Source organism: Salmo salar, chromosome ssa16, assembly GCF_905237065.1.
Source record: "Salmo salar chromosome ssa16, Ssal_v3.1, whole genome shotgun sequence".
In the NCBI taxonomy this organism is placed as follows: Eukaryota; Metazoa; Chordata; class Actinopteri; order Salmoniformes; family Salmonidae; genus Salmo; species Salmo salar.
The window spans coordinates 47581738-47607361 of NC_059457.1; the positions used below are offsets into that span (position 1 = coordinate 47581738).

General features: G+C 41.2%; 1 protein-coding gene across 3 annotated transcripts in view; it reads left to right on the top strand.

Moving 5' to 3' along the window:
- LOC106574020 (choline transporter-like protein 5-B) overlaps positions 1-25624 on the top strand; it is a 92166-nt gene that overhangs the window by 42867 nt on the left and 23675 nt on the right. For all 3 annotated transcript variants that reach the window (XM_014149529.2, XM_014149528.2, XM_014149531.2), the window contains 6 exons: positions 11104-11177; positions 17639-17723; positions 19120-19204; positions 19333-19461; positions 20090-20150; positions 20351-20474. In XM_014149529.2, the coding sequence (XP_014005004.1) occupies positions 11104-11177; positions 17639-17723; positions 19120-19204; positions 19333-19461; positions 20090-20150; positions 20351-20474 (558 nt within the window). The remainder of the gene's footprint in view (positions 1-11103; positions 11178-17638; positions 17724-19119; positions 19205-19332; positions 19462-20089; positions 20151-20350; positions 20475-25624) is intronic.

Consider the following 25624-nt stretch of genomic DNA (forward strand, 5'->3'; position numbering starts at 1 on the left):
CAATTCTTGATTGTATTTCACATCATGAATAACTCGTATGCTGTGTGATGACATGAACATATACATTATAGATTGATACAGTAGCCTATATAAGTATTGAAAAATAGGCCTCAGTAAGTTACAGTATTAAGACTAAGCAGGATGGGCTCTTAGACCTACAGATCAATGGTGGTTATATAAGGCTGCTATACTAACCCTACTAATGATAATGACATTACTTATTATTATAATGGTGGTTATATAAGGCTGCTATACTAACCCTACTAATGATAATGACATTACTTATTATTATAATGGTGGTTATATAAGGCTGCTATACTAACCCTACTAATGATAATGACATTACTTATTATTATAATGGTGGTTATATAAGGCTGCTATACTAACCCTACTAATGATAATGACATTACTTATTATTATAATGGTGGTTATATAAGGCTGCTATACTAACCCTACTAATGATAATGACATTACTTATTATTATAATGATGGTTATATTAGGCTGCTATACTAACCCTACTAATGATAATGACATTACTTATTATTATAATGGTGGTTAAATAAGGCTGCTATACTAACCCTACTAATGATAATGACATTACTTATTATTATAATGGTGGTTATATAAGGCTGTTATACTAACCCTACTAATGATAATGACATTACTTATTATTATAATGGTGGTTATATAAGGCTGCTATACTAAACCTACTAATGATAATGACATTACTTATTATTATAATGGTGGTTATATAAGGCTGTTATACTAACCCTACTAATGATAATGACATTACTTATTATTATAATGGTGGTTATATTAGGCTGCTATACTAACCCTACTAATGATAATGACATTACTTATTATTATAATGGTGGTTATATAAGGCTGCTATACTAAACCTACTAATGATAATGACCTTACTTATTATTATAATGATCATCATCATAATAATATTAATATAAATAATTAGATCAAGGAAAAATTGTTAGTATTATTGTAAATATAATTCTTCTGACACTTTGGCACAGTGTAAACAACATTAAGTTCCCTGTGGCTCAGTTGGTAGAGCGTCTGCTAAATGACTCAAATGTAAATCTGTCTTATTTCTGTATATACAGAAAAGTTGTCATACTCCAGCACACCTTGTGGGCTGCTGCAGCATTCTGTGGCACGTTATCTATTTGTCAGCCATTGTTTTCTGCACCCTCATTTTCTAATTATTGTCTAATCAATACCCAAATGGAGATTAAGTGAAAATAAAAATCTCATTGATTTATCAAGACCAGTCTCCATGCTTGCCTCAGAGCAGCGCGAAACGGTGTTAAATAGTTGTAGGCTTTTGCTTCTAACTTCTATATCCTATTTAAATAAATAAGACCTACACCATTTTTAACAGCACATTACTCAACATTAGTGAGACTCATTTCGCCTACGGTAGACCTAAAGTATATCGAAAATATTTTTTCCAATGACGTGACTCTGCCAATAATTACATTTAGAGGATTGGAGGACTCTAATATCTAAGGGGCATTTTCCGTTAGATATTCTCACATATCCTAAGGGGCTTTTATATAATTCTAAATTAATTAATAATAATAATTGCTTTGTTTAAAAAGTAAAAATATTTTGGAGATTTCGTTTTCATTTAACCTAGAGTGAGCGAGGAAAAAGGCAATTCTTGGAGTGAGAAATTCTCACTTATATGTAAATAAAGCCAGTTTGTTATTTTTTATTATTTATTTCTGGAGAAACCTAAATTGATTATTTAGCAGACATCACTTGCTTATATTCCATCAACACATATCTTAAGAATATCATGGAATATTTGAACAAGTAATTCGTTATGGATCCATAACTAAATAAACATCAGCATTTTGAAAGAGTATATTTATCATTTTATTAACGAAAGCATAAAGATGCTGATGAAGAAATACAGTACTGTACAGTATATGCTTTCACATTTGGATAATAAAGCATTTAAAGCATTTTGAAGATATAAGCCACCTGTATTTGTTTTTTAGGCTACTGTGCAGTTTGACAAGTAAACATAGCCTACAGTAAATACTGTAGTAAACATGTTAAAGTGTCACGTTCTGACCAGTAAAGGGGTTATTTGTTATTGTAGTTTAGTCAGGACGTGGCAGGGGGGTGTTTGTTTTATGTGGTTCGGGGTTTGTTGGGATATGTGTTTATGTAGAGGGGTGTTTGTTTAGAGTATTCCGGGGTTTTTGGTTATGTTCTATGTTTTGTATTTCTATGATCTGTCTATGTTGTGTATTTCTTTGTGTTGGCCTGGTATGGCTCTCAATCAGGAACAGCTGTACATTGTTGTTGCTGATTGGGAGTCATACTTAGGTAGCCCTGTTTTCACATGTCCCTTGTGGGAAGTTGTTTTTGCACTGCTGTGTTTAGCCTGCAATACTGTTTAGCTGTCGTCCGTTTTGTTATTTTTGTTAAGTGTTCAATTTATTAAAATAAAACGTTAAAATGAGCACTCAACCCGCTGCGCCTTGGTCTACTTCATACGCCGACCGTTACATAAAGTGCCTAATTCCTTACATAAGGGAGAGCAGGCCATGTCAAGACTTTCTCGGTGACCTCAAGTACTCATTAACTCTGTCTTTAATGCTTTTTAGGGTTGCATCAGTCATGGATGGAAACTTCTGAGACACAGTATTAATGATGAACACCCGGAGGTTCACTGGTAAGCCATATCTGCCTCAGGATCCATCCCAGTTTGTATTCTGTGCCTACTCGTGGTATCTCTCTTCAGTTTCACATCCTTGGAATAGCAGAACAGCTTATCTGTCTGGGCGGTCTTTGCTGTGCCTGGTGAGCAGTTGGTCAAGTTCTGTTGTCAGAAGAGGAATGGAAAGGTCAGGGTGAACCGACGACCTGACGAACCCGCCACGTATGTTGACTCTGCCTGTAGGAGGTGGAGTTCCAGAGCTCACAGGTGTGCCTGGCATGGATTGTGACTCCATCTCGTTCCTCGCCCTTTTCAATGCGTCATTCTCCACCTGACTCTCCGCCAATGCCGCCTGACTCTCCGCTAATGAGGAGTGACTCTCCGCCAATACCGCCTGGCTCTGGACCAGTGCATCAGCTGTCACACGTATCTCTGCCCTCAGATGTTTCACTTTCTGCTGGTCTGCCTTCAGTGACTCGATCTCAGTCTTCAAAGTTTGAATCTCACCCATGAGCACCTTCATCAGATGAGCAGAATGGTACCGCCCTGAGCACCCATCGATTTCAGTGGCCTATGATAGAAACGGTAGATCTATTAAGAATTTAAAAGTGACTCCAACACACAAATGTTGCATACACATTTTAAGAATCTAGCTTAACTAACCGCTTTCTTTGCAACTATGCGTTTTTCCGATGCTGCCCGTTGCCCAGCCCTTTGTCCACTGATCTCCACGGATGGTTGTCGGCATGGTTGTAAGCTCTGCAAAAATACGTTAATGTTTTTAGTACACAATTATCGATTTTATTACACAGTATGTCTACACATTGATAGGCTATATACCTTTTTTTATTTTTTATAAAATGCTCTGAAACCAAAATACCTTTAGTTTTGGTGATCCTCTCAGCTCCGGCTCATTTTCAAGTCCTCTGGTGATTACAGTCCAACACTGGAATGAGTAGCACCATAGAAAGAAGCTGGTTTGATGAAAACGATGTACATTTCGTCTGTTCTCTTTGGTCGCAATGTCATTTTTTTTAGATAAACAGCTCGTTTTTGAATGGTAACTGTGTTGAGGGTGGAGTTTTGGGCGGGGTGAGGAAAGGTGTGACTTTCAGGTTATTATAGGCTATAAGTATACAGTAGATTGCCGATTGTCCTCACTTTGATTATACTGTAGCACCATGACCAGGATCTCTATTCATTTAAGTGAGCAGATTAGGGCTTTCAGGAGGAACGAAAAATCTTCTGGAGACATTTCAAAAATACTGGTAGACTTGGGGATTTTGGTCACTGACAGCTATTCGCAAAAACTATCATCAGATGCCTGTTTTACGCTGAACTCGAAGCCCAGGAAAATGAACAGGTACAGTAAGCGACAATACTTTAATGTAGGCCTAATAATGCTAAAAATAATGCTTAAATAAATCGACTGCTGGTCTTTACTGTACGCTGCACATTTTCAACTTGTATTTAATTTCCAGTAAGACTATTCAAACCATCGACTCACTGATGAATGAAGATGATGAGCGATCGGCAAAGGCAATCTGTAATCTGCCGGGTTATAAAAAGTCTATTGTCCTGCTAATAGGAAACATTTGCATGATGGGCTACACCTGCTACGGTGGGGATGTCTTCACTATTATTCTACAATGTAGAAAATAGTAAAAATATAGAAAAATCCTGGAATGAGGAGGTGTGTCCAAACTATTGACTGGTACTTGCTTAATTAATTACATTAATATTATGGTGTTTCTATTCCATGAAAAAACCTCTGGGTTTCTGTTAGGATGGAACGGAAAATATGGCGCTGTACAACGTGACGGTCGGCAGTACAGTACTGAGCTATTTAGCTAAAGAACCCCTGTGTCGTGCGGACGAGAGACCGGTTGCAATTGTAAGTAGGCCTAATTTAAAAAAAATCCTACTTCTATTAGGCTGTTAAGCCTCAGAGCCTACCTCAGCCAGTTATTTTATATAGGTCTAGGCTCAGAAGAAATAGACTCCAATTAAGCCCTCTTGTTGTTTGTAAAGTCTAACTAAAATGAAGATTATTGTTGAAATGAATTGCTCGATTGGTGTAGGTCTTCTCCATCTGTTGGTGTGCAGCACTTGCTTAACAAGTTAGCTATATTTTCAGCATCAACCACTGTTCACCTCCTATTGATTGCGCTGCGGTTGCCGCCAGTTGTTTTTTTAAATTGAACCTTTATTTAACAGGCAAGTCATGTAAGAACAAATTCTTATTTACAATGAAGGCATACCCCGGCCAAACCCGGATGACACTGGGCCAATTGTGCGCCGCCCTATGTCACTCCCAATCACGGCCGGATGTGATGCAGTCTGAATTCGAACCAGGAACTGTAGTAAAGCCTCTTGCACAAAGATGCAGTGCCTTAGCCTCTCTAGGCTAGGCGGGACGAATTCGTCCCACCTACGTAACAGCCACGGCTATCCTGTGGAAAAGAAGTTCAACAAATGGTCAGACAGGCCACTTCCTGTAAAGGAATCTCTCAGGTTTTGACCTGCCATTTGAGTTCTGTTATACTCACAGACACCATTCAAACAGTTTTAGAAAATTTAGGGTGTTTTCTATCCATATGTAATAAGTATATGCATATTCTAGTTACTGAGTAGGAGTGGTAACCAGATTAAATCGGGTATGTTTTTTATCCAGCCGTGTCAATGCTGCCCCCTAGCCCTAACAGGTTAAACCGCTGCGCCACTTGGGAGCCAAGACCTGTATATATATATATATATATGGTTGAATAGTCTATTGTTCAGCTAATAGCCCATCCTGCTACGCTTGTGAAAAACAAATAATAATAATTTTCCCCCTTTCCACATGTTATACAGTGGGGGAAAAAAGTATTTGATCCCCTGCTGATATTGTACGTTTGCCCACTTACAAAGAAATTATCAGTCTATAATTTTAATGGTAGGTTTATATGAACAGTGAGAGACAGAATAACAACAAAAAAATCCAGAAAAACGCATGTCAAAAATGTTATAAAATGATTACCATTTTAATGAGGGAAATAAGTATTTGACCCCTCTGCAAAACATGACTTAGTACTTGGTGGCAAAACCCTTGTTGGCAATCACAGAGGTCAGACGTTTCTTGTAGTTGGCCACCAGGTTTGCACACATCTCAGGAGTGATTTTGTCCCACTCCTCTTTGCAGATCTTCTCCAAGTCATTAAGGTTTCGAGGCTGACGTTTGGCAACTCGAACCTTCAGCTCCCTCCACAGATTTTCTATGGGATTAAGGTCTGGAGATTGGCTAGGCCACTCCAGGACCTTAATGTGCTTCTTCTTGAGCTACTCCTTTGTTGCCTTGGCCGTGTGTTTTGGGTCATTGTCATGCTGGAATACCCATCCACGACCCATTTTCAATGCCCTGGCTGAGGGAAGGAGGTTCTCACCCAAGATTTGACAGTACATGGCCCCGTCAAATGATGCGGTGAAGTTGTTCTGTCCCCTTAGCAGAAAAACACCCCCAAAACATAACGTTTCCACCTCCATGTTTGACGGTGGGGATGGTGTTCTTGGGGTCATAGGCAGCATTCCTCCTCCTCCAAACACGGCGAGTTGAGTTGATGCCAAAAAGCTCAACCTACCATTAAAATTATAGACTGATCCTTTCTTTATCAGTGGGCAAACGTACAAAATCAGCAGGGGATCAAATACTTTTTTCCCCCACTGTATATATTTTTTTTCCAGAACGTTAATCGTCTGTAGGTAGATACGTGTGTAGGTAGATATGGAAAAATGGGGGCTTTGTCTCATTAGAAATTCAGTGTAGCTCAGAATGTTTTTCTCTGAGCTCACAGTCTTAACATGCCACCTGGTCTGGTCTGCTGGCAAATGCTGCTCCCAGCTTAGGAGCTCAAGTAAAAGCCTACTATCAGGGATGTATGCCATGGCAGGGGCAGAGCCCTGGGTACTAGTCTCATCTAATCGACTCTCTCTCTCTCTCTCTCTCTCTCTCTCTCTCGCTGTCTCTCTATTTCTCAATTTAATTCGCTCTCTCTGATCTGATTCGCGCTCTCTCCCTGATCTCTCTTTCTCTATTTTCTCTCTTCCTCTGTCTCTTTCTCTCTCTCTCTCTTGCTGATCTTTCTCTCTCTCGCTGATCTCGCTCTTTCTCTCTCTCTATTTATCTCTCTCTTTATTTATCTCTCAATTTAATTTAAGGGTGTCGTAGCGTTTGCTGTCATTAAATGTGAAGACTGTTAAATTATCAAATCAATTTTTTGTGTAATTATTCCTTATGTGATTAAACTAATCATGTAACTTTAATTAACTAGGAAGTCGGGGCACCACAGTAAAATGTTTATAGGAGTCTCTATTTCCCAAATTAACTCTTCAGATATTTTCATATCTTATCGATTACGGTCTTCTATTAATGTTTTATTACCGCATCAATCGCATTCCTGAATGTCGCAAACCCTTAGATATCTGTACGAACCCTAGCATCATAAATCATGAATCAGCGTTATACAAATTGGCTTAATTATTTATTTACTAACTAATCAATCACAGAATTACATAAACTCACACAATAGGTCATACATTGGTTACTAACATGATACCAAGAAAAAGTCCCTAGTGGACGAAACCATATGACGGCTTGGTAGGCAAAGGAAAGAGGTGGGGACAGATAAGAAAGAGCGGGAGAACAGAATGGACCCACTACATACACTACCACTCAAAAGTTTGGGGTCACTTAGAAATTCCTTTTGTTTTTGAAAGAAAAGCAATTTTTTTTGTCCATTTAAAATAACATCAAATTGATCAGAAATACAGTGTAGACATTGTTAATGTTGTAAATGACTATTGTAGCTGGAAACGGCAGATTTTTAATGGAATTTCTACATAGGCATACAGAGGCCCATTATCAGCAATCATCACTCCTGTGTTCCAATGGCATGTTGTGTTAGCTAATCCAAGTTAATCATTTTAAAAGACTAATTGATCATTAGAAAACCCTTTCGCAATTATGTTTTAGCACAGCTGAAAACTTTTGTGCTTAATAAAGAAGCAATAAAACTGGCCTTCTTTAGACTAGTTGAGTATCTGGAGCGTTAGCATTTGTGGGTTCGATTACAGGCTCAAAATGGTCAGAAACAAATAACTTTATTCTGAAACTCATCAGTCTATTCTTGTTCTGAGAAATGAAGTCTATTCCATGCGAGAAATTGCCAAAAAACTGAAGATCTCGTACAACGCGGTGTACTACTTCACAGAACAGTGCAAACTGGCTCTAACCAGAATAGACAGAGGAGTGGGAGGCCCCAGTGCACAACTGAGCAAGAAGACAAGTACATTAGAATGTCTAGTTTGAGAAACACATGCCTCACAAGTTCTCATCTGGCAGAATCATTAAATAGTACCCGCAAAACACCAGTCTCAACGTCAACAGTGAAGAGGCGACTCCAGGATGATGGCCTTCTAGGCAGAGTTGCAAAGAAAAAGCCATATCTCAGACTGGCCAATAAAAAGAAAATAGGGCAAAAGAACACAGACACTGGACAGAGGAACTCTGCCTAGAAGTCCAGCACCCCGGAGTTGCCTCTTAACTGTTGACGTTGAGACTGGTGTATGCCTTTGTTGTCCCTCTCTGTGATCGCCGGTCCATCTGCTAGATAGATTGTCGACAGAAAGTGTCTGGTTTGTCCACCAGAGATCAAAGTCTTCCGTAGTTGTTGGTTGTTATAATGGATAAGACAGAGTACCATTCGGAAATGTTTTTAGGATGGATGCTTTTACCAGACTAAAGTATTTAAACAGGTGCAGCCTGAATAATTGGTCTTTAGTTTGGAGATTTTTTTCATTGTTTCAGCGTGTGGATGATCTCCACGTTCTCTGGTCTTGTCCTTTTGTAGAGTTGTAGTTTAAACCATTTTGGCTCACGCCTTAATCTGCTTGGTCTATAGAGGGATAGCCATCCCAACGTGGGGACCTGGTCCCTGTGTTCTCTTGACTATATTTAAATTGCCAACCATTTCAACATGTAGTTACAGCTACGTGTTTTCTGATCTAATGTAAATTTCATCGTGGTTTTTATACTGAAATAGAAAAGGGGGTGTTACATGACGCCGATGTAAATGTCTGTATTCACGTGGTGTGGTCACTTTATATGAAAAACGATTCTCATTTAGAAGACCAAGATCACACTGTTGTGTATAAAAACAAAGAAACAGTAATGTATGTCTCCTGTCTTTCATGAGGTCCCCAAATGAAACAATTTCGACATGGTCATTCTTTGCTTCCCCACTGACCGGTTCCACATTCTCAAGAAATATTGTTTAATTCTCCAATTTTGGGGATGTAGGAGTTTGTCAGAACAGCTTCTTTGTTCCACTGTGAAATCCTCTCTCCTCATACTGCATGTCCAAAGGGGGAGAGGGACTTAATGAAGAACCCCAAGCCTAGGGATCCCACCCCCTCTGAGCACCCCCAACTAGGTTCACCCAGACAAATAATATTACACACAGGCACAAATGACCTGAGAGCACAGCAGGAAAGGGTGGCCACAGCACTTCTTCCACAAAATCTTCTTCCACTTTCCCCAACGCACAAGTGGTTATCCCCACCTTGCTACCACAAAAATACTTCCACCCTGCTACTATACAGCGGGTAAATGCAAGTATTTCTCGTGAATGTGCCTCAAAACCAAATGTTTACCTGGCCCACCACTCCACCCTGGACTTGAAAAACCTTTATGACCAGGTTCAGCTATACAAGCCACCTTCGCCCGGACCCTAAAGGACATCGCTCTCAAAAGCAGCCCCAACAGGAGCAACAGATTAATAGACACCCTGCCCAGTTCAGCGGCACCTAGATCTTCTGCACAGATTCTGACAGACCTGGGCCATGACAGTAAATCTCAGTAAGACAAAAATAATGGTGTTCCAAAAAAGGTCCACTTGCCAGGACCACAAATTCAAATTCCATTTAGACACCGTTGCCCTAGAGCACACAAAAAATGATACATACCTTGGCCTAAACATCAGCGCCACAGGTATTTTCCGCAAAGCTGTGAACGATCTGAGAGACAAGGCAAGAAGGGCCTTCTATGCCATCAAAAGGAACATAAAATTCGACATACCAATTAGGATCTGACTAAAAATATTTGAATCAGTTATAGAACCCATTGCCCTTTATGGTTGTGAGGTCTGAGGTCCGCTCACCAACCAAGAATTCACAAAATGGGACAAACACCAAATTGAGACTCTGCATGCAGAATTCTGCAAAAATGTCCTTAGTGTACAACATAAAACTCCAAATAATGCATGCAGAGCAGAATTAGGCTGATTCCCGCTAATTATCAAAATCCAAAAAAGAGACGTTAAATTCTACAACCACCTAAAAAGGAAGCGATTCCCAAACCTTCCTTAACAAAGCCATCACCTACAGAGAGATGAACCTGGAGAAGAGTCCCCTATGCAAGCTGGTCCTGGGGCTCTGTTCACAAACACATACAGGCCCTACAGAGCCTCAGGACAGCAACACAATTAGACCCTACCAAATCATGAGAAAACAAAAATATAATTACTTGACATATAGGAAAAAATTGACAAAAAAACGGATCAAACTAGAATGCTATTTGGCCCTAAACAGAGAGTACGCAGTGGCAGAATACCTGACCACTGTGACTGACCCAAACTTAAGAAAAGCTTTGACTAAGTACAGACTCAGTGAGCATAGCCTTGCTATTGGCCGCCGTAGGCAGACCTGGCTCTCAAGAGAAGACAGGCTATGTGCACACTGCCCACAAAATTAGGTGGAAACTGAGCTGCACTTCCTAACCTCCTGCCAAATGTATGACCATATTAGAGACAAATATTTCCCTCAGATTACACAGATCCACAATTTTGATGAACTCTAATATCTACTGGGTGAAATACCACAGTGAGCCATCACAGCAGCAAGATTTGTGACCTGTTGCCACAAGAAAAGGTCAACCAGTGAAGAACAAACACCATTGTAAATACAACCCATATTTCTGTTATTTATTTTCCGTTTTGTACTTCAACCATTTGCACATCGTTACAACACTGTATATATACATAATATGAGATTTGAAATGTCTTAATTATTTTGGAACTTCTGTGATTGTAATGTTTACTGTTCATTTTTATTGTTTATTCCACTTTTGTTTATTATCTAGTTCACCTGCTTTGGCAATGTTAACATATGTTTCCCATGCCAATAAAGCCCCTTGAATTTATTTGAATTGAGAGAGGGGGGGCGCCTATGATCCTCCCCCAAGGGCAGTCATGACAAGGGCTTTATTGGCATGGGAAACGTATGTTAACATTGCCAAAGCAAGTGAACTAGATAATAAACAAAAGTGGAATAAACAATAACAGTAACTATTACACTCTCTCTGTTTCTCTCTTCTCCCCAGGGCCTGCACGGATGTGTTGTGCTGTGTCATCATCGTCATCGTCATCCTCGGCTACATTGCTCTGGGCACCGTGGGTGAGTTGTCATGTTGCTGCCTATCTCATCGAACATAGAGGTTTCATAACAATAAAGTCCCAGTGTCCCACTCACATTTTAGTCATTTAGCAGACGCTCTTATCCAGAGCGACTTACAGTAGTGAATACATACATTTCATGCATTTTTTTTTTTTACTGGCCCCCCCCGTGGGAATCGAACCCACAACCCTGGCGTTGCACACACCATGCTGGCGTTGCAAAGACCATGCTCTACCAACTGAGCCACAGGGAAGGCTTCACTCTGTTGTACCTCAAAGAAGGATGTGGTCTAAGCCAGTGTTTCCCAACACTGGTCCTCAAGTACTCCCAACCGTTCACTATTTCATTGTAGCCCTGGACAAGCACACCTGATTCAACTTATCAACTTGTCAACGAATCATCAATCCCTCAATGAGTTGAATGAGGTGTGTTTGTCTAGGACTACAATGAGAATGTGTACTGTTGAGGGTTCTCGAGTGCTAGGGTTGGGAAACACTGGTCTAAGCAGATGGTGTGAGGAAAGTTGGTGTGTGTGTGAGTTCGTCTGTGTTCATGTTTGTTAGTTAGTGAGTTTCTGCGTGCCTAGCTCTCATCTAGACAGTCTTTGTGTTCTATATATTCCACCAACTGTGTTGCCATATCGATGCTAGTGTTGTATTTGATGCCATTTTTGCATTGAGCAACAGAGCCTCTGATTGTGTAGTGTGTGGGAGGTAGAAATATGAGCGCCTGAATTTCCCCAGAGACAGACCCATTCCTTAATTAGCGGGAGTTAGTAACATCAGTCTGTTTGTATGTGAGGCACTTTCTGTTTTCTGAGGTTACTCTATGGCAGGTATTGCAATGCCGTCGGGGGTACGCCAAATAAAAATGTGATTCACATTTCAAAATGTACTTTTTTTTTTCCTTTTTTTTTTCTTCACATTTTCAAACAGTCCATTTATATTTTCCAACGGAGCTATACATTTGGGTGAGGTTTTTTTCTCGCCTGAGTAGCCTCGTTTCACTGCCAAAAATAAAATTAAACCATCTAGTGTTCAGTGAAATAACAACACAATGTCAAATACAGGTAGCCTAGTCAAATAATTAACATCCAATCACATTAACCGTTACTCTCTCGCGGGAATTCCACTAACGGTCTGTATGTAGCCAAACGTAGCTGCTGCTCATTCCGTTTGCTCAAAAATTGATAAATGGTTTAAAAAGTAAGGCCCGCGTTTCCATAGAGACTCATACCAGCTCTACTGGTAGTACTGCTACTACCAGCAGTACTACACCTGCACCTGTTGACGACACAAGTTGTGTTCTGCTTCCACGAGCACATCTAATGCTAGCATCAGTAACTACATTTGTTGTTAGCCCAGCTAGTATGGACACTGACAGTTGTGAATCTGATGCAGCCGAAGAGCTACTGCCCCCTTACCCGGGAAAGCACCGAACAACAAACAGGGACGTTGGACCATCGAAGAGGCGCAAATATGATGAGAACTACATTGATTTGGGGTTCACTTATATTGGGAGTAGTGCCTTTCCTCAGCCACAGTGTGTTATATGTGCAAAAGTACTATCTCACAACTCAATGAAACCTTCACTCTTCCGCAGACATTTAGAAACAAAACATGCAAATTTGAAAAATGAGCCACAGAGTTTTTTGAGCAAGAATTAAGACGACTTTTGAGTAGTAAGACATGTATAAAAGCAACAGATACCATTAATAAAAGGGGCTAAAAGCGCCTTATATGGTGAGCTACCGAGTGGCTAGGACAGGCAAGCCCCATACTATTGTGGAGGATTTAATTCTTCCTGTTTCTGCGGATATGGCTGGGACAATGCTGGGGGAAAAGGCCCACAACACTATACAGACATAGACTTCATCAAACAACACTGTTTCATGATGCATCAGTGACATGGCAGGAGATGTTTTGAAACAGTTACTGCTTTGGATACAAGCCAGTGAATTCTATGCATTACAGCTGGATGACTCAACAGACGTGGAGGGCCTGGCACAGCTCCTGGTATATGTCTGTTACGTTTATGGGGGGTCAATTAAGGAAGACATCCTCTTCTGGAAACCAGGACAACAGGAGAGGATATTTTTAAAGTACTGGACAACTTTGTGACATCAAATGGACTTTGGTGGTCAAGATGTGTTGATATCTGTACTGATGGCGCAAAAACCATGACAGGGAGACACAGTGGAGTGGTAACGCGCATACAAGCAGTTGTTCCCGATGCCACTTGGGTGCACTGCAGCATCCACCGAGAGGCTCTTGCTGCCAAGAGAATGCCTGACAGCTTGAAAGATGTTTTGGACACTACAGTGAAAATGGTTGACTTTGTTAAAGCAAGGCCCCTGAACTCTCGTGTATTTTATGCACTATGCAATGATATGGGCAGCAACCATGTAACGTTTTTACAACATACAGAAGCGCGCTGGTTATCAAGGGGCAAAGTATTGACACATTGTTTTGGAGTTGAGAGACGAGCTCACTTACAGTTCTCTTTACTGACCATAATTTTCACTTGTCTGACCGCTTGCATGATGACGAGTTTCTCACACGACTGGCCTATCTGGGTGATGTTTTTTCTCACTTGAATGATCTGATTCTGGAATTACAGGGACTCTCCACAACTATATTCAATGTGCGGGACAAAATTGAGACTATGATAAAGAAGTTGGAGCTCTTCTCTGTCTGCATTAACAAGGACAACACACAGGTCTTTCCATCATTGTATGATTTTTTTGTGTACAAATGAACTCAAGCTTACGGACCATGTCAAATGTGATATAGCGAAGCAATTACACAGGTAGGTTTCTGAAATGGATGACACAAACAACTGGATTCGTTATCCCTTTCATGCCCTGCCTCTAGTCCACTTACCGATATCTGAACAAGAGAGCCTCATCGAAATAGCAACAAGCGGTTCTGTGACAGTTGAATTTAATCAGAAGTCACTGCCAGATTTCTGGATTGGGCTGCGCTCAGAGTATCCTGCCTTGGCAAATCACGCTGTTAAGACACTGATGCCGTTTGAAACCACATACTTATGTGAGAGTGGATTCTTGGCCCTCACTAGCATGAAAACTAAATACAGGCACAGGCTGTTTGGCAAATGATTTAAGACTGAGACTCTCTCCAATACAACCCAACATTACAGAGTTATGTGTATCTTTCAAGCACACCGTTCTCATTAACCTGTGGTGAGTTATTCACAATTTTCAATGAATGATAAAGTTTTATATGTAAGATGGTTAAATAAAAAGCAAAATTATTGATTATTATTATTATTTGTGCACTGGTCCTATAAGAGTCACTTCCCACAAGCCGGGTTGTGACAAAAACTCACACTCATTCTTATGTTTAATAAATGTATCGTATAGTGTGTGTGTGGCAGGCTTACAATGATGGCAAAAAACAACATTTGAGAGTGTGCTGACCCTGGTGCTAGAGGGGGTACACAGCTGAAGGTGGATTGTTTGAAGGGGTACGGGACTATAAAAAGTTTGGGAACCACTGCTCTAAGGCTTCTCCCTAATCTGTGCTTCTAATCTTCTGATTGGAGGTTAGAGCATGTTCTCTAGAGAAATGGGTGATGTCCTCTGGCCTCCATGCCTTTTTAAGGCATTTAATTAGAGCAGCTAAACACAGCCATACTCCAGTGTGTTCCTCTCAGTAGATTGGAATCAATCATGTGAATCTCCTCACACACACACACCTAAGTCTGTACATACAGACTAACACACACACACACACACACACACACACACACACACACACACACACACACACACACACACACACACACACACACATACACACACACACACACACACACACACACACACACACCCTGAGTGAGTCAAATGAAATCAACGGTGATGTCTTCTCTCAAAGTGGAGTCCCACTCAGACTTCCATTGGCAGTGTAGTCACGTCCGAGTCTGGGCAGAGGAAGGACTGTCTGTTGCCCAATTACTTTAAGAGAGCCAGAACCATGAAAATGGAGGTGACTTCAAATAGACACTGGCATGTCAGCAATTATGTGAAGAGCTTTTCATTCTTTCTCCTCCCCTGTGCTCTTCCTCGTGCATAACTTCTCTTTCTCTTCCTCCCAGCTGTGTGAGGCAGGCTAGAAAATAATATGTTATTGTCCTCCTAGGTAATTATTTGCTGTTTATGTTTTGAACAGGTTAGAAAAACTATTGAACACAGGATTGCATTGTGAATTGAAGCCTCAAAAGATGCAGACTGGTGGAAAAAGTGTTGGAGTGATTGGATTACCTTGGCCTTGGTTTTGTTAGTGCTTTTCAGTCGTATTATCACTCTGTAATCTCTAAGTTTCTCACAGACTTTTTCGGGTTGTCCTGTAATGGCTGAACAGCCAGGTCTCAGCTTGACACACTAATATATTCATATCTGGCTTCTGATTGTGATTCATAACAGCAGTCTACATTGGATCCCATTTGACCTTCTTTTATACTGATGTACAGTACTTGTGGGCTGAGGTGATTATGGTAGTCAATCAAATCAGTCACATAAAGCCCTTTTTACATCAGCAGTTGTCACAAAGTGCTTATACAGAAACCTAAAACCCCAAAGAGCAACATTGCAGATGTAGAAGCACGGTGGCTTGGAAAAACTCCCAAGAAAGGCAGAAACCTAGAGAGGAACCAGGCTCTGAGGGGTGGCCAGTCCTCTTCTGGCTGTGCCGGGTGTAGATTATAACAGTACATGGCCATTAAGGCCAGATCGTTCTTCAAGATGTTCAAACAGTCATAGATGAACAGCAGGGTCAGATATTAACTTATTATGACTTGAATCCCGTTAGCGGGATCGATATGACAACAGCCAGTGAAAGTGCAGGGTGCCAAATTCAAAACAACAAAAATCTCATATTTAAAATTCCTCAAACATACAAGTATTATACACCATTTTAAAGCTTTACCTCTTGTTAATCCAGCCACAGTGTCTGATTTCAAAAAGGCTTTACGGCGAAAGCCAACCATATGATTATGTTAGGTCAGCGCCTATACACAAAAAAACACAGCCATTTTCCAGCCAAAGAGAGTCACAAAAAGCAGAAATAGAGATAATGAATCACTAACCTTTGATGATCTTCATGAGATGGCACTCATAGGACTTCATGTTACACAATACATGTATGTTTTGTTCGATAAAGTTCATATTTATATCCAAAAATCTCAGTTTACATTGGCGCATTATGTTCAGTAATGTTTTGCCTCCAAAACACCTGGTGATTTTGCAGAGAGCCACATCAATTTACAGAAATACTCATCATAAATGTTGATGAAAATACAAGTGTTATACATGGAACTTTAGATAAACTTCTCCTTAATGCAACCGCTGTGCCAGATTTAAAAAAAGCTTTACCGAAAAAGCAATAATCTGTGTATGGCGCTCAGACACAAAAACATGCCATACAATATATCTGCCATGTTGGAGTCAACAATATTCAGAAATAGCATTATAAATATTCACTTACTTTTGATGATCTTTATCAGAATGCACTCCCAGGAAGCCCCGTTCCACAATAAATGTTTGTTTTGTTTGATAAAGTCCATCCTTTGTCCAAATACCTCCTTTTTGTTCGTACCTTCAGTTCACAAATCCAAATTCACGACGCGCAGGTCAGACGAAACTCAAAAAATTCAATTACAGTTCGTAGAAACATGTCAAACGATGTATAGAATCAATCTTTAGGATGTTTTTATCATAAATCCGCAATAAAGTTTCAACCGGAGAAATCCTTTGTCTTCAGAAATGCAATGGAACTGAGCTACCTCTCACGTGAGTGCGCATGGCTGAGGCTCATGCCCTGCTGGCAGTCATCTGACTCCAGGAGCTCTTATCCATCCCCACTTCACAGTAGAAGCCTCAAACAAGGTTCTAAAGACTGTTGACATCTAGTGGAAGCCTTAGCAAGTGCAAAATGACCCCACAGACACTGTAGTTTGGATAGGCAATCACTTGAAAAACTACAAACCACTTCCTGTTTGGATTTATTCTCAGGTTTTTGCCTGCCATATGAGTTCTGTTATACTCACAGACATCATTCAAACTGTTTTAGAAACTTCAGAGTGTTTTCTATCCAAATCTACTAATAATATGCATATCTTAGTTTCTGGGCGTGAGTAGCAGGCAGTTTACTCTGGGCACGTCAGTCATCCAAGCTACTCAATACTGCCACCATCCATAAGAAGATAATCACAGTGGTTATAGAGGGTGCAACAGGTCAGCACCTCAGGAGTAAATGTCAATTGGCTTTTCATAGCTGAGCATTCAGAGGTCGAGACAACTTGTGCATGTGCATTACAGACTGTCAGAATATTCCAATACATACACAGTCAGGCAGATCCTATCACTCATTCATGTCCAGAGGGATTGACATATGACAGGGCTGTGAATGAGGCTAATGATGTGGCCGTCTGTCTGGTTGCAGCCTGGATCCATGGCGACCCCAGGAAGGTGGTCTACCCCACTGACAGCCACGGACAGTTCTGTGGACAGCAGGGGACCCCCAACGCGTAAGTCGAAAGAAAGACCGCTATCTGTGTTTGGAGAAAAATGTATTGTATCTACAGTACTATGGATACTATATAGTTACTATGGATAGTTATAGTACTATATCATTGCATTGCACTTAGGACAAGTGTGGCTTCACATTAATATCCTCTAAAAGAATTCTGCACTTGGAAGAGATTGTAAACAGCCTGCGAGGGGTGTCGGCTTAAACACTTTTGACACCTCCAATACAGCAGGAACAATGTGCGAGAAATCATAATGCTGACAAACTGCTTTTCTCTACGATTAATATCCGGTCTCAGTAAATGTCAGTTGTATTAGTCTGTAATATTTGAAACATAGTCATTTTAAACTACCCTTCTATGTTCAGCAGGGCTCTCCAACCCTGTTCCTGGAGAGCTACTGTCCTGTAGGTTTACACTCAACCCTAATCTAGCGCACCGGATTCTAATAATTAGCAGATTGAGAAGGTGAATCAGGTTAGTTACAACTGGGGTTGGAGCGAAAACCTGCAGGAGGGTGTGGCTTCCGTGTGGCTCAGTTAGTAGAGCATGGTGCTTGCAGCACCATGGTTGTGGGTTCAATTCCCACGGGGGACCTGTAAGAAAAATAAGTACAAAATGTATGCACTCACTACTGTAAATTGCTCTGGATAAGAATGTCTGCTAAATGACAAAAATGTAAAGGAGGGTAGCTCTCCAGGAACAGGAATGGAGTGAAAACCTGCAGGAGGGTAGCTCTTCTGGCACAGGAATGGAGTAAAAACCTTCGGAGGGTAGCTCTTCTGGCACAGGAATGGAGTAAAAACCTTCGGAGGGTAGCTCTTCTGGCACAGGAATGGAGTAAAAACCTTCGGAGGGTAGCTCTCCTGGCACAGGAATGGAGTAAAAACCTTCGGAGGGTAGCTCTTCTGGCACAGGAATGGAGTAAAAACCTTCGGAGGGTAGCTCTTCTGGCACAGGAATGGAGTAAAAACCTTCGGAGGGTAGCTCTTCTGGCACAGGAATGGAGTGAAAACCTGTAGGAGGGTAGCTCTTCTGGAACAGGAATGGACTGAAAACCTGTAGGAGGGTAGCTCTCCAGGAATGGGAATGGAGTGAAAACCTGTAGGAGGGTAGCTCTCCAGGAACAGGGTACAGAGCCCTGCTGTACAGTAATCCCCCCTCTTGTTTGTATAGGGCTTTGTGTGGCATGTATGAAAAGTGCATTTAAAGTAGCATTAACCACAGGCTTCCCTGCACCCTGTGTGTTTACACTGTGTCCTGCCTCTGTTTGACAGGCAGCTCAATCTGCCATTAGTTCAATACAACATTTGTTCTCAGCGTTTTCTAATAAAACTGTCATTGTGTATGTGTCGGAAAACGAATGACTATTCTCTCCCTTTCCCTGTGGTTACAGCAACAAAGCCATATTATTCTACTTCAACATATTGCAATGTGCCAATCCTGCCGTTCTCATTAACCTCCAGTGCCCTACAACCCAGGTAAGAGGTCCCTCTTTACGCGGCACACTATTATGTTCCTGCTTGTTCTTTCTTGCTTGATTATACAAGGTCAGTGTTCTCTGTTGTTAAGCGTTGATGAATGTTTGTCTCTACCTCTCTCTTCTCAGCTCTGTGTCTCCAAGTGCCCAGACAGATTTGCCACATACCTAGACATGCAGTACAACTACAGGTACAACAACAGCTACTGGGAGTATTACAGGCAGTTCTGCAAGCCGGGCTTCGACAATCCTAGAAAGGTACAGAGACCTGATGCCTCAAGACACTTATGGCCTCACCTCATTAAGTCCTTGAGTGTTCTGAACAGATGTCATCTGTAATGGTTATCCATCTAAAAGTCAGTAGTGACCAAGACTCTTCTGGAATGGCAATCTTATTAGAATCAGTTAGTCATTTAGTTGCTGCAATTAGAGTATATCTTGTACATTTAATTATACGGAAAAACACGATATTGCTTTATAAGTACTAGGCCTATGTAATGTATTATGTAAAGGAAACATAATGAGATGTAAAAGTTCTGTGACAAAGAGGGAGGGACTGAAAGGGGGAGAGAGGGAGGAAGAGAGAGAGGAAAAGAGTGTGCGCTTAGTCTGCACCCAGACCAGAGTGATAAAACGACAAATGACTCAGGAAGGGTTCCCTACCAGTCTAATGTATGACAGCCTTCTGTTCTGTTCCTATTCAGCTCAGCCACACGCCCACTCTCCTCATGGTCCTTTTGGATAATGGCAAACTCATAGGATATGGTGATAGGATGTCTTACCAGTCATCCTAACCTATGAGTTGGTATAAAAACTAAACTCTGAGGATTTGACATCACTGAATTTATATTGTTTGACGTCTTCTTCCTCTCTTGTCTCCCTTTAGTCAGTTGCACACGTCTTGAGAGATGAGGACTGCCCATCTATGATAGTGCCAAGCAGACCTTGTAAGTGAATCCAGGTTCTACACACAGTTCCTCCACTATCGTTATGGTGACTTAAGATTCAGACTGTCTATTCTAAGACTTAGGTTCTTTGGGAGGGGGCATTATGTGTTAGGGGTTGGGAAAGGAAAGTGATACTTATCAACAGTGTATGACATTGAAACATTATTCTTAGCCATTAAGTATTTGTTTGTGTGTTTCAGTCCTTCAAAGGTGCTTCCCTGACTTCATCACCAGGAACGGGACGCTAACCGTCGCCAACAAGACGGACTTCAAAGACGGGTTAGGTAAAACGAGGAGTGTGATCGATCTCAGGGACGCTGCCAAGTAAGTCCTGCTCTCCTCAACGTCCCTTTGTTGTAGTCAAAATGTTGTTGAGGCAGTTTGGTGGAAAATTAGCATATTTTCTTTATGTGGATTTTAGAATATTCACATGAAAATCTGTCACCAATTGGATTGAAACCTAGCTATTGCCATCTATTTATTGTGTCTATTTATAGACTGATAGGCTACCATACAAATGATATCAGACTTACTGCAAAGGTCATTTATAACCCATAGGAATTCAAGTAAACCAATACTGCAACAAAATTAACATATTTAGTAGCTAAGCTACTTTCTATTTATTAATGACATATTTAGTGCATTCGGGAGATATTCAGACCTGTAACGTGTACGCTGGGAGTCGGGAAGCAAGTGCAGGGAGTGCAAATATAATAATAAGTAGAACATAATACAAAACAGGAAAAGCGTACAGACACGAAACTGAAACAGAGTCAATAACACCTAGGGAAAGAACCAGGGGGAGTGACAGATATAGGGGAGGTAATCAGGAAGGTGATGGAGTCCAGGGGAGTGTCATGAGGCGCAGGTGCGCATAACGATTGTGGCAGGTCTGCATAATGATGAGACAACTGCCGACGTCGAGCACCTGAGTGGGAGTAAACGTGACAGTACTCTTTGACTTTTTCCTCATTTTGTTATGTTATAGCCTTATTCTAAAATTGATTAAATTGTTGTTGTTTTTCCCTTATCCATCTACACACCCCATAATGACAAAGCAAAAACAGGTTTTTAGATTTTGTTTTGCAAATTTCAAAAAAATTAAAACTGATTAAATTACATTTACATAAGTATTCAGACCCTTGACTCAGTACTTTGTTGAAGCACCTTTTTCAGCGATTACAGCCTTGAGTCTTCTTTGGTATGGCGCTACAAGCATGGCACACCTGTATTTGGGGAGTTTCTCCCATTCTTCTCTGCCCAATCAATTTAATTGACCACAGGTGGACTCCAATCAAGTTGTGGAAACATCAAGGATGATCAATGGGAACAAGATGCACCTGAGCTCAATTTCGAGTCTCATAGCAAACGGTTTGAATACTTGTACTTGTAAATAAGGTATTTAATTTTGATGTTTTTTTTATACATTTGCAAAACTTTCTGGAAACCTGTTTTCACTTTTACATTATGGGATATAGTGTGTAGATTGATGAGGATAAAAAATATTTAATCTGTTTTAGAATAAGGCTGTGACATAACAAAATGTGGAAAAAGTGAAATGGTCTGAATACTTTCCGAAAGCACTGTATATGGCATATATTAAAGGGCAATTAGAAATGCCTGGCGGGCAATTTTTTATTTTTTTACTTGATCACAATTAATCCGAATAATTTGACAGTGCTCTTTTCGACCATTGATGGCCTGTAAATCCTCCCCCTGCCAACCTACAGTATGTGAACTTTCCTCCACATCTCAATGTGATGAGTTTGTGGGATATTTTAGAGGTAAGAAAACCAACGTTAGGCTGGGTATCAGTCAAGCAAGACCTGATGAGAAGCTTGATGATATGTGCCCTAGCCTACCATGCAAAGGCATTATAGAGTAATTTTCCCTGGTTGACACAGACATGCTCAGCAAAGTGATCTCACAACTTAAGCCTTCTACCTGCCTTCTTGATCCAATCTCCACCATCTTCTTCAAAACTGTTTTTAATTGCATATCTGAAGAAGAGGCAGCCTTTAGTTATCACTCCTTGTTCACAGGCACTTTCTCCACTGCACTGTAAACTGCTATGGTGGAACCCCTTCTGAAGAAAAGTCATCTAGATTCATCAGCTCTTAGCAATTTTTTGACAATTTCCAACCTTCCATTCCTAAGCAAAATTCTTGAGAAATTTCTGTTCAAACAGCTAAATATTTTTTTTATGTGACAACTGTATTTTTGAAAAATTCCAATCTGGGTTTTGTGCCCACCACAGCACAGAGACAGCCTTAGTTCAGGTAGTAAATGATCTTGGAGCCAACACAGATGCCAAACAGCTCTCTGTCCTCTTAGATTTAAGTGCTGCATTCAACACTGTTGACCATGATGTCCTTCTGGACAGACTGGAGAGGTGGGTTGGCCTCTTCGGTCCAGTTCTAAATTGGTTTAGGACCTACCTGTCGAGAGTTTTTTGTCATCATTGGTGAACATAACTCAGTGAAAAATACTGTTCAGTAACCCCTTGGCAGCGTTATCAGAAGGCACAGCATTGATTTTCACTGCTACTCAGACGATACACCATTTTACATTTCTGTGTCATCAGAGGATTTTAGCTCCATGTATAAATTATTATATTGTATTAGTGATTTAAATACTTGGATGTCTCACAACTTCCTCCAGCTAAATCAAGACAAGACCAAGGTTCTTATTGTTGGAGCCAAAGCACCTTGGGCAATAAAGATAAAATACCAGGTAAAAAACCTAGGTGTTATTTTAGATACTGATCTAAATTTAGAATCACACATTAGAACGTGATTAAAATAGCTTTTTGCCACCTGAGGAACGTTGCCAAGGTGTGGCCGTTTCTCTCTCCGGCTGATACAGAGAGACTCATCCATGCTTTTATTACAAGCAGACTTGACTACTGTAATGCTCTCAGGTCCTCTGGTACTGGCCTTTTAACTGTCCCAAAGCATAGGACCAAGAGGCATGGAGAGGCAGCTTTTAGTTATTATGCCCCCAGCCTCTGGAATAGCCTGCCAGAGAACCTGAGGGGGGTTGAAACTGTGGACATATTTAAGAGATCTTAAAACAATATTTTTTAGCTTTGCGTTTCCTTAGGGTACTTTTTAGTTGTTCAGTTTCTGTCATTCTTTAGTTTTGTTATCTTATGTTTGTTGTGCAGTAAATATTTCAGCTTTTATTTTATTTACTTTTTATTTTTCTGTAAAGCACATTGTGTTGCATTCCATGTCTGAAATGTGCTGTGTATATATACTGCTCAAAAAAATAAAGGGAACACTTAAACAACACATCCTAGATCTGAATGAAAGAAATAATCTTATTAAATACTTTTTTCTTTACATAGTTGAATGTGCTGACAACAAAATCACACAAACATAATCAATGGAAATCCAATTTATCAACCCATGGAGGTCTGGATTTGGAGACACTCAAAATTAAAGTGGAAAACCACACTACATGTCACGGTCGTCGCTAGAAATGGAGGACCAAAATGCAGCAGGTATGTGTATACTCATCTTCTTTATTTACCGGAAAAGAAGGAAAAACCAAACAAACACGTATACAAAAATAAACAAAACGATGAACGACAAAATGACAGCCTTGAAGGCACCACAGCAATCCAAGAACAATCTCCCACAAAATACAAGACAAACACACCCAACTAATATAGGACTTCCAATCAAAGGCAACACCAAACAGCTGCCTTCAATTGGAAGTCCACCCCAATTAACTCAACATAGAAACACACTCACTAGACTACACATAGAAATACATAAACATAGACCATAACCCAAAACCCGGAAATAATAAATCAAACGCCCTCCTAACTAACACACCACCCCGAACCACATAAAACAAATACCCTCTGCCACGTCCTGACCAAACTACAATAACAATTAACCCTTATACTGGCCTGGACGTGACACTACAGGCTGATCCAACTTTGATGTAATGTCCTTAAAACAAGTCAAAATGAGGCTCACTAGTGTGTGTGGCCTCCACGTGCCTGTATGATCTCCCTACAACGCCTGGGCATGCTCCTGATGAGGTGGCGGATGGTCTCTTGAGGGATCTCCTCCCAGACCTGGACTAAAGCATCCGCCAACTCCTGGACAGTCTGTGGTGCAACGTGGCGTTGGTGGATGGAGCGAGACATGATGTCCCAGATGTGCTCAATTGGATTCAGGTCTGGGGAATGGGTGGGCCAGTCCATAGCATCAATGCCTTCCTCTTGCAGGAACTGCTGACACACTCCAGCCACATGAGGTCTAGCATTGTCTTGCATTAGGAGGAACCCAGGGCCAACCGCACCAGCATATGGTCTCACAAGGGGTCTGAGGATCTCATCTCGGTACCTAATGGCAGTCAGGCTACCTCTGGCGAGCACATGGAGGGCTGTGCTGCCCCCCAAAGAAATGCCACCCCACACCATGACTGACCCACTGCCAAACCGGTCATGCTGGAGGATGTTGCAGGCAGCAGAACATTCTCCACGGCGTCTCCAGACTCTGTCACGTCTGTTATGTGCTCAGTGTGAACCTGCTTTCATCTGTGAAGAGCACAGGGCGCCAGTGGCGAATTTGCCAATCTTGGTGTTCTCTGGCAAATGCCAAACGTCCTGCACGGTGTTGGGCTGTAAGCACAACCCCCACCTGTGGACGTCGGGCCCTCATACCACCCTCATGGAGTCTGTTTCTGACCGTTTGAGCAGACACATGCACATTTGTGGCCTGCTGGAGGTAATTTTGCAGGGCTCTGGCAGTGCTTCTCCTGCTCCTCCTTGCACAAAGGCGGAGGTAGCGGTCCTGCTGCTGGGTTGTTGCCCTCCTACGGCCTCCTCCACGTCTCCTGGTGTACTGGCCTGTCTCCTGGTAGCGCCTCCATGCTCTGGACACTACGCTGACAGACACAGCAAACCTTTTTGCCACAGCTCGCAATGATGTGCCATCCTGGATGAGCTGCACTATCTGAGCCACTTGTGTGGGTTGTAGACTCCGTCTCATGCTACCACTAGAGTTAAAGCACCGCCAGCATTCAAAAGTGACCAAAACATCAGCCAGGAAGCATAGGAACTGAGAAGTGGTCTGTGGTCCCCACCTGCAGAACCACTCCTTTATTGGGGGTGTCTTGCTAATTGCCTATAATTTCCACCTGTTGTCTATTCCATTTGCACAACAACATGTGAAATGTATTGTCAATCAGTGTTGCTTCCTAAGTGGACAGTTTGATTTCACAGAAGTGTGATTGACTTGGAGTTACATTGTGTTGTTTAAGTGTTCCCTTTATTTTTTTGAGCAGTGTATAAAGCTTGATTTGATAGTTGTAATTTCTGTCCAAGTCCTGCTCTCCTCAACGTCTCTTTGTGTAGTGGAAATACTGTCGAGGCTGAGGGAGACTGTTGCATAAGTGGAAGACCTATTATGGGTGATGGTATGAAATGGTTGAATAATTTTGACCAGCAGACCTGA